This window comes from Nicotiana attenuata, unplaced genomic scaffold (genome assembly GCF_001879085.1).
Source record: "Nicotiana attenuata strain UT unplaced genomic scaffold, NIATTr2, whole genome shotgun sequence".
Taxonomy (NCBI): Eukaryota; Viridiplantae; Streptophyta; class Magnoliopsida; order Solanales; family Solanaceae; genus Nicotiana; species Nicotiana attenuata.
The window spans coordinates 96,222-106,434 of NW_017673620.1; the positions used below are offsets into that span (position 1 = coordinate 96,222).

Genomic DNA, 10,213 nt, shown 5'->3' on the forward strand with positions numbered 1-10,213 from the left:
GCGTGAAGTCGGCCACGAAGTCTGCTAAGATTTGAACTTGATGACCGTGCGGGGTCGATACTCGATATCATACCCACTGAATTCGACCGCCCATTTAGCCAATCGGCCCGAGAGTTCGGGCTTGTGCAAAACATTACGAAGAGGATAAGTGATCACCACACAAATTGGATGGCACTGAAAATATAGCTTTAATTTCCTATAGGCACTTATTAGAGAAAGGGATAATTTTTCTAAGTGTGGGTACCGGGTCTTGGCTTCACCTAAAGTTCGACTAACATAGTAAATAGTAAATTGCTTACCTTGCTCTTCTCGAACTAGGACACCACTTACCACGACTTTTGAGAGTGCTAAATATAAGTAGAGTTGCGCGTCCGCTTTCGGAGTATGAAGCAATGGTGGGCTCGAAAGATACCACATAACTCTTCCAGTGCGTGTTGACATTCCGGGGTCCAAGAAAAATTGTTCTTCATTTTGAGCAGTGAGAAGAACCTGTGACTTCGATCTGAAGACCTCGAGATAAATCGGCGTAACGCAGCTATCTGCCCTGTTAATTTGTACGGCCTTAACGCTGTCCACGACTGTGATGTCTTCGATTGCCTTAATTTTATCCGGGTTGATATCGATCCCCCGGTTTGACACCATAAAACCGAGGAACTTGCCCGAACCGACCCCGAATGCACACTTCTCAGGATTGAGCTTCATGTTGTATTTTCTCAATATGTTGAAAGTTTCCCGCAAATGTGTTAAATGGTCCTCTGTGCGCAGGGACTTAACTAGCATATCGTCAATATATACCTCCATTGATTTACCTATTTGTTCTTCAAACATTCGATTTACTAGGCGTTGGTAAGTAGCACCAGCACTTTTTAGCCCAAACGGCATTACATTATAACAATAGGTGCCATACTTAGTGATGAATGAAGTCTTTTCCTGATTCTCTGAGTTCATTTGAATTTGATTGTACCCGGAGTAAGCGTCGAAAAAACTAAGGGTCTCGTGGCCGGCCGTGGCATCGATCATGTGATCGATATTCGGCAGAGGAAAAGAGTCTTTGTGACATTCTTTGTTTAAATCTTTATAATCTACGCACATTCTAAGTTTGTTCCCCTTATTAGGTACTACAACTACGTTTTCTAACAATTCAGGATATTTTACTTCCCCAATGGATCTTATTTTGAGAAATTTGGTTACCTCGTCCTTGATGAATGCATGTTTTACCTCGGACTGGGGCCTTCTCTTTTGTTTTACTGGTCTGAACTTCGGGTCCAAGCTCAATCGATGTGTTGTTATCTCTGATGGTATTCTTGTCATATCCAGGTGGGACCAAGAAAAACAATCCATGTTATTTAAAATGAATTGAGTGAGTTTTTTCCTAAGCTCGGGAGTTAACCCCGTGCCCAGGTATACCATTCGATCGGGAAGATACTCGATCAATATGAGTTGTTCCAGCTCCTCGAACGTTGACTTTGTTGCATCAGAATTATCGGGGGTTATGAAGGTTTGAGATATCATATAGTCTTCATTCTCGAAGATCTCCTGCTCCTCCGATGGGGCCGAGGTTGGTGCCTGTGGTTGCTATTTGACTTCTTGTTTTCCTTTGACTCTAATCCCTTTGTTGACAAAAGCACCGATACTGGTACTACTTCGTCGATTGCAAACATCTCTTTGGCGGCGGGTTGTTTTCCGTACACCGTTTTGATTCCTTCTGATGTTGGGAATTTCAAGACTTGATGAAGCATTGAAGGTAATTCCCTCATATTATGAATCCAAGGTCTTCCGAGCAGCGCGTTGTATCTCATGTCACCTTCGATTATATGGAACTTTATTTCTTGGATAGTCCCGGCCATATTTACTGGCATAATGATTTCCCCTTTGGTGGTTTCACTTGCCATGTTGAAGCCGTTGAGTACTCCAGCTGCAGGCACGACTTGATCCTGGAGGCTGAGTTGCTCTACGACCCACGATCGAACAATGTTTGTCGAGCTACCTGGATCAATCAACACACGTTTAACTTGATTTTTATTCATAAGGACAGATATTACCAGCGCGTCGTTATGAGGCTGTTCAATCCCTTCTGCATCTTTATCATTGAAAGACAAGGTATCCTCTGGTAAGTAGTCCCGGGTCTTGTGATTTCCACCTTAGTGCGTTTAAATATCGAGCCTTTAGGAATATCGACCCCACCAATGATCATATGAATCACGTGTTGTGGTTCCTCCTGTTCATTTTTCCTGTTTGCATCCCTGTCTATAAAGTGATTTTTAGCTAGGTCACTCAGGAACTCTCGAAGGTGACCCTCATTGAACAAACGGGCTACCTCCTCCCTTAATTGTCTGCAATCTTCGGTTTTGTGACCATGGGTTCCATGGTATTTGCACATTAGATTAGGGTTCCTTTGAGCTGGATCGGTCTCTAGGGGTCTGGGCCACCGAATATCCTTGATTCATCTAATGGCTGATTTAATACCCGATGCATCGATGCTGAATTTATATTCTCATAACCGTGGCGCTTCTTTATGATCGACATGTTTAACGAAGTCACTATTACTCATGAGCCCTCGGGAGTTTTGTCCTCGATCATTTCTTCGATCATTTCAAACGGGATTATGTCCCTGTCTGTTGTTTCTATGATCTCCGCTGTATGGTTGGTACCCATCTCTATTTTACTGGGGCTCTTTATCAATGTCCCTTTGGACTTTGCCATCGGATCTATTTGGGTAGACAAAACCGGAAGGGGCTCCTAACTGATCAACCTCGACCCTGATCTTTGACTGGTATCGATTATGTACATCGGCCCAGGTCACAACTGGATAATCAATCAAATTTTTCTTTAGTTGTCGCGATGCTATCAAACTTAGCTCGTTCAAACCTTGAGTGAAGGCTTGGACAACCCAATCATCGGTGACTGGAGGTAGGTCTATGCGTTCCATCTGGAACCGAGATACAAAATTCCTTAGCATTTCATTATCTTTTTGTCTCATTTTGATGAGGTCCGACTTCCTAGTCGCGAACTTTATTGCTTTGGCGTGTGCCTGAATTAGCAAGCATGGCGAAGGAATCGATAGAATTGGGCGGCAAATTGTGGTACCATATCATCTCCCCCTTCGATAAAGTTTCCAAACTTCTTCAACAGAACAGATTCAATTTCATCATCTTCTAAGTCATTTCCTTTTATTGCGCATGTATAAGAAGTGACATGCTCATTAGGATCTGTGGTTCCATTGTATTTGGGAATTTCTTGCATGCAGAAATTCTTTGGAATGGGCTTCGGAGCCGCACTTGGAGGGAAAGGCTTCTACATAAACTTCTTCGAATCCAAACCTTTTAGAATCGGGGGTGCCCTCGGTATTTGGTCAACCCGTGAATTGTACGTTTCTACCTTCTTGTCATTAGCCTCGATTTTCTTTTCTCCCGATTCGATCCGTTTGGTGAGCTCCTCGAGCATTTTCATGATGGCGGGGTCAATTTTGATCCATTATTCTTTGATTTCTCCTGTATAGGTTCGACCCTATGAATAACTTCCTATGATGTATCGAGCAAAATTTTGCTTGGTACTCGACTATGATTTTGGAGCTGCGCTATTGCAGCTTGCTGAGTCTGCAACATTTAAAATATCATTTGAAGGCTAATCCTGCCATCTTCACCGCTCTATGCGTTCTGATCGGCTGCCCAGCCATCTTTGCAAATGCTATTTTCAGGGTCGGCGCCTAAATTTCCATGAATGGCAATAGGAGAACTGACATCGACTGGATCTATGACCGGTGGTCCATCGGGGTTGACTGGAGGTACTTCGTTTCTCAGGGCGACTACGTTCTCATTCTCGCCATGAATACCAAGGCCGGTGTCTGTGTGAGTGGGTGCTGCTTGAGAGTTTGACATGTTGATTCCTGAAATCAAAGACACTTACGAGAACAAGCGTAAGGCAGTGTGTGTTATGAGGATTAATACTAGGCAACCATTATTATCCTTACCCCATGGTGGGCGCCAAACTATTTAGTCTAAAAATTGGATAATAATTAAATTTATAATGTGGTTTTAAGGACACGTGATTTTACCTAATACCAATTGATAAATGTAGAAATTAGCAGTAATGATTAACAATGAGATAAGCAAACCAGTCTTGAAACGTAATTCATCCCTCCAGCTTAGGTGCCCTCGAACTAATCAGTGCCCAAAATAGTTATGAATCAAACTGATGAACAAGAATATAAGCTAGAAAGTATTGTATTCCTTTTATATGCGTGAATGTAAGATGGTTACAAGATGATTAGGACCCTCTTTATATAGTAGAGGAATCCTATTTATGGTAATTACGGAAGTAAATCCCATGATTAATTAAATAACTGCCCTTGGTTTTCCAAGATTTACGCCATGATCTTCGTCCAGTCACGGATATCTATCCTTTCCGCTATTGTGCTTTGCTCGATGTCTGCCTCTTTTGGTCGCGATCGATACCAGCCTCGATCATCGATAAGTTCCTCGATCCTCGAACTCGGTGTCTTATCGATTTCTTGTGCAAAAACATTTTGTAACCATCTTGTGCAAAAACATTTTGATTTCTTGTGCAAAAACATTCTGATTTCTTGTGCAAAAACTACATTTTGAGTTGTTTGGAAGATAGCTTGTACAATGTCTATAGTGTCATGGAAACTTCAAAAGTGTTATGGAATGCGCTTGAGAAAAAGTACAACACTGAAGATGCCGGACTAAAGAAGTTCGTGGCTGCAAGGTTTTTGGATTTCAAGATGATTGACACTAGGTCGGTCATAACTCAAGTCCAAGAATTACAAGTCATTGTGCATGACCTCCTTGCTGAAGGTATGACCCGAATCAATAATTTTATTAATAAGATTTATCTTGTTATTAATTATGAATTTATTATTGAATGTATGGTCATAAATATGGCCTTTCAAGTCGCCGCTTTCATTGAGAAGTTACCTCCGTTGTGGAAGGACTTTAAGAACTATCTAAAACACAAGCGGAAGGAGATGACATTTGAATAATTTTATTAAGAAGACAACAAAAATGCTGAAAAGAAGTCACGTGGAAACTCGACAATAATAAGGGCTAACATTATTGAGGAGGCGCCACAAAATAAGAAGAGAAAGAAGGCTTCTGGACCAAAGAATTACCCAAGAAAGAAAAAGTTCAAGGGTAATTGCCACAACTGTGGAAAATCTGGGCATGAGGCTGTGGATTGTCGTGCACCAAAAATGATAAGAAGAAGAAGAATCAAGCTAACATGGTTGAAAATGCTCAAGAAATGGAGGACTTGTGTGCCATGTTGTCTGAATGCAACTTGGTAAGAAATCCTAAAGAATGGTTTTCAAATCCATCAAATGGATGTAAAAACAGCCTTCTTAAATGGTGATCTAGATTTACATGAACCAACCTGAAGGGTTTGTGGTTCCGGGAAAAGAAAAGAAGGTGTGTCGACTTGTTAAGTCTCTTTATGGATTAAAAAAAGCACCCAAGCAATGGCATGCGAAATTTGACCAAACAATGTTGTCAAATGACTTTTAGATTAATGAATGTGATAAATGTGTTTACATTAAGAACGTTCCAAATCATATAGTCATTGTTTGCTTATATGTTGATGATATGCTAATAATGAGCAAAGACATTGCCGACATTCAAGCTACTAAGCATATGCTTGCTAGTCAGTTTGATATGAAAGACTTAGGAGTTGCCGATGTAATTCTAGGAATTAAAATTCATAGGACTCCTCAGGGTCTAGCTTTGTCTCAATCACATTACGTGAAAATGGTACTTGAAAAATTCAAACACTTGGAATTAGAAGTGCAAGAACTCTAATTGACTTAAACCATCATCTTATAAAGAATAAAGGTGAAAGCACGTCTCAATTGCAGTATGCTCGTGTGTTGGGAAGCTTAATGTACATCATGAACTGTACACGACCTGATATATCTTGTGCAATAAGTAAACTTAGTCGATTCACAAGTAATCCCAATAAACATCACTGGGTGGCAATGAAACGAGTTCTGGGATATTTGGAATATACCCAAGACTACGCTTTGCACTACAATAAATATCCTGCGGTTATCGAAGGATATAGTGATGCAAATTGGATAACCGGCTCAACAGAAACAAAGTCCACAAGTGGATATGTTTTTACTGTTGGTGGAGGAGCAGTATCTTGGAAGTCTTCCAAATAGACGTGCATCGCTCGCTCTACAATGGAATCAGAGTTTATAGCTTTGGATAAAGCCGGTGAAGAAGCTGAATGGCTTCGAAATTTCTTAGAAGACATTCCGTTCTGGCCAAAACCTTTGGCTCCTATATGCATACATTGAGATAGTGAGGCTGCAATAGGACGGGCAAGGAGCGTTATGTATAACGGAAAATCTCGTCATATACGACGAAGACATAACACCGTTAGGCAACTACTTTCTAGTGGAATTATCACTATTGATTATGTAAGATCAAAGGATAATGTGGCGGATCCGCTTACAAAAGGCTTAACTAGAGAGGGAGTTGAGAAATCATCTAAGGGAATGGGACTATGGCCGAGGACAAGTCAACATGGCGGTAACTCTACCTAGAATTTTTGATATTCCGAGATCTAGGTTCAAGGAGCTCAAACAAAGTTGTGATTAACCGGTTCAACATTGTCAAAGTAAAATCTTTAGTCCCTTCTCGTGATGAAGACAATGTTCAGTAACAAGGATAGAACTTTACACGTTCTTTAATGATTACCTAAGTTAGATGTGGTATTTATCAAATAGTGTCAGTCTAAAGGATTACACGTTTAGGAACCACCTATGTAAGTATGAAGTGGAAGTCGCTTCAATGAGAATTCTGTAAGGCTAATTCTCTGCGCACTTATGAAACCATGCGGTGTTCATGGCTGAAACGAACACAACAATGAGAACCAAAAGACGGTCAAGGATTGGTTGTGTGACATATGGTTGTCTAGGTATACACTAAAGTTCGACGGTTCAAAGATATCAAATCTACCGATTGACCGAGTATATCCAACATATGCTCACTACGGAAAGTTCAAAGGGAAACCTATTTATCCAGATGCAATTAATCCTTACTTGCAAATCACACTGCTTTCATCTAAGTTCATTCTTGTTACAGTCATTCCCATTCATGTGGGGGATTGTTGGACTTTAAGCCATAGGGCTAAGTCATTGGGCTTTAAAGACTAGAAGTGTGAATTGGGAATTGGTGGGAAATAAAATGGAGGGAAATAAAAATTTGGAAAATTTGAATCAAGTGAGCTTTATTAAATGAAATTTGTCCCTCATTGGTGAGGGACAACTACATTTGTGTATATATATATAGGATCGCTTCTTAGAGCTCTTAAAAGGAGTTGAAGAGAATGAACCCTCGTGCCGTCTTCATCGCTCGCTCGGCTTCGGCTTTGGATTTGGATTTGGATTTGGATTTGAATTTGTCAAATGATCGATCGATAAGATTACTTTTTGGACAAAATTTATTTAATTAATTATTTAATAATTAATTAAATGCCAGTCATTTCATTAACGGAATTAAGCCTTTGCTGAACGTTGCTTAACGGAATTAAGCCAAGCCTTTGCTGAACGTTGCTTAACGAAATTTTCCCTCCAAACAGACACTTTTTCCTGAACAGACATCACACCTCTTCCGATAATTGCCTATAAATTCTGAGGCATGGCTTCTTTTTCTATTCACTGAAAAATTACAGAACTTCTTTCCTTCTGAAAAATCCTGCATTCTCTTTCGCAGAATCTCTTTTAAATTCGTAAGTGTGATTTTGCTCCGTTCTTTGAGTTCGTTGGTATCCTGCAGTTTGTATTGCCACTGTTGAAGGAAGGTTTATTCCGTTTCATCCTGGAAGGATTTAATCCATTACCTTGGCAACGTGTGAGGGGGTTAAAATTCCTTAAGGACGCACAAGCAAATTGTGGACTCGGAATATTTCTTATAGTTTACAGTTGTTCCAGTTTTTTCTTCTAACAGTCTTTCTTATTTTGTGTTTTAACACAGAAGCATTAACAGTAAGTGGTTAAGACGTGAAAAGCTTGGAAAATTCGGTCAGAGCCAAAGTTATGGGTTCGATGAACCCATAAGTAGTACACTAGCCCTGATATAGAAGGGCTCCTCTTATTTACACTTTTAATAGTAACGTATAATCTCACATTCACCTATGTTCAATACAGTCGGCTTGCAAACAAATTAGCCTTGTCATATCTGATCCTCATGCTTGGGAGCTGCCATTTTTCATATGATGAGTGTGTATTATCTATCTAAAAAACAAGTTAAGTAGTGATCTGATACAACATGCTAATATACATTGATTGTATTTTTTTATTTTATTTTATAATTATCAGTGTATATAATTTAAATTCCAACTTTATAAGTGGCTAGATTGTGACATTTTTAATATCGTTAGTGAGTACAATTAAACTCTAGTTATATGTATCATTGAAGCAACATACATAATGCTCTAAAAATCAACTTAGTATAAATAGGAAAGCATACAACAAATGAAGTAGTATTGAATAAAAATGTTAGATAGATACACATGAAACGTTGAATATACATACAATTGTCCGTTAACATACAATATGATGTCAATGACGAATATACATACAATTGTCCGTGTTATTTAGATGTAGAAAAAGTAGCTAGCAACGTTGTATAATCCGTATAGGAAAACCAGTTCTCATCTTTGATGTCAATGACGAATTACAGATAGGACTAAAGGAATGATCTGAAACCTCTTTAGAATAGTAGCTGCCACCAGCTTTATCTGCATGAAAGCAAATTCTTTTCCAAGACAAGTCCTTGGCCCTGCTTGAAACACCTGATATGTGAAAGGGTCCCTTGGGATAAAATTCCAATTTCCTGTACTAGGGTTTTTCACCAACCAGCGCTCTGGCCGAAAACTTTCACAATCCGAACCCCATAATTCTGTTGATCTCCCCATTGCAAGAACATGTACAAAAATGCTCATTCCCTTTTTCAACTTTGTTCCATCCGGCCAAACATCATCTTCGGTCACTTGCTTCAATTCAAGAGGGACTGGTGGGTATAGTCTCATGCTTTCACAAATCGAAGCATGTGTGTATACCATTTCATTCAAATCATCATCTTTCTCTTCGATTTCTTTGACAATCTCCTTTTCTACTTGTGGGTGACTCGGGACTAGCCAAAAGAACCATATTAAAGCTGAAAACAGCGTGTCATCACCAGCCAGGATGAAATTAATACATGTATCCATGAAAAACTTCTCGTCGACTATTACATTGTATTTGAGAGCCATTGTTATAAATCTGTAAAAAAAATCGCCTCCCTCTTCTATGGAAGAGTTTTGTATCGAAAACTTCTCCACCTTTCCCGCGATTTTCTTCTTTACATATTCTCTGAGTACATCAACTGCATACCTACAAAGGCCGATTCAGAACATATATAAATGTACGTATGAGAAAAAGAATTACTTGACTTCCAATAAGTATTGAGTAGTAAAATTTAATTTGAAGTGCGTGCAGTGAATATTTAAGGAAACCTGAGATTCTCTTCAGATCCAATGCTTAAATCTTTCAAAGACTTGTATCAATGAGCATAGAATAATTCTCCAAGGTTGTCCTATTTATAGATCATGAGTGGTGCTTTCTCTTAAAGCCAAAACCCACTCAAAATAGGAATAAACCGAATCCAATTCCAAATAGGATTGGAAACCAAAAGAGAATAGGATTAGGCCATTGGGCCTTTGGCTGGACAACATGGGCATGTGCCCAACAAACTCCCCCTCCAGCCAAGGGGCCAAATGTGTCTTCAAGTAGAGGAACTATTGACAGGCTTCATGTCTGCCAATTTGCTGCAAAATTCATGTTTATCTGCAAGCTTAACTACGAAGTCCTCAGGCTGCTCCATATAAATCTCCTCATTTAAATCACCATGAAGAAAAGCAGTCTTGACATCCATCTGCTCAACCTCTAAATCTAGACTTGCGGCTAAGCATAGAACCACACGAATAGAAGACATCTTCACAACAGGGGAGAAAATTCCATCAAAGTCAACTCCCTTCTTCTAGCCAAAACCTTTAACAACTAACCTCGCCTTGTATCTAGCGCAGAGGTATGGTTATCTTGCTTTATTCTGAATATCCATTTGTTAGATAAAGCTCTCTTACCTTTCGGCAATTTCACTAACTCATATGTGCCATTCTCATGGAGTGACTTCATCTCATCTTTCATCGCTTC

General features: G+C 39.6%; 1 protein-coding gene across 1 annotated transcript; it reads right to left on the reverse strand.

Annotated features, from left to right (window-relative positions):
* Positions 1 to 8,685: 8,685 nt before the first annotated feature.
* LOC109216875 (cytochrome P450 94A1-like) lies at positions 8,686 to 9,273 on the reverse strand. The gene has a single exon (XM_019381096.1). It carries the CDS (start codon positions 9,271 to 9,273, stop codon positions 8,686 to 8,688), a length of 588 nt encoding a protein of 195 aa, XP_019236641.1.
* Between the last annotated feature and the right edge of the window lie 940 nt (positions 9,274 to 10,213).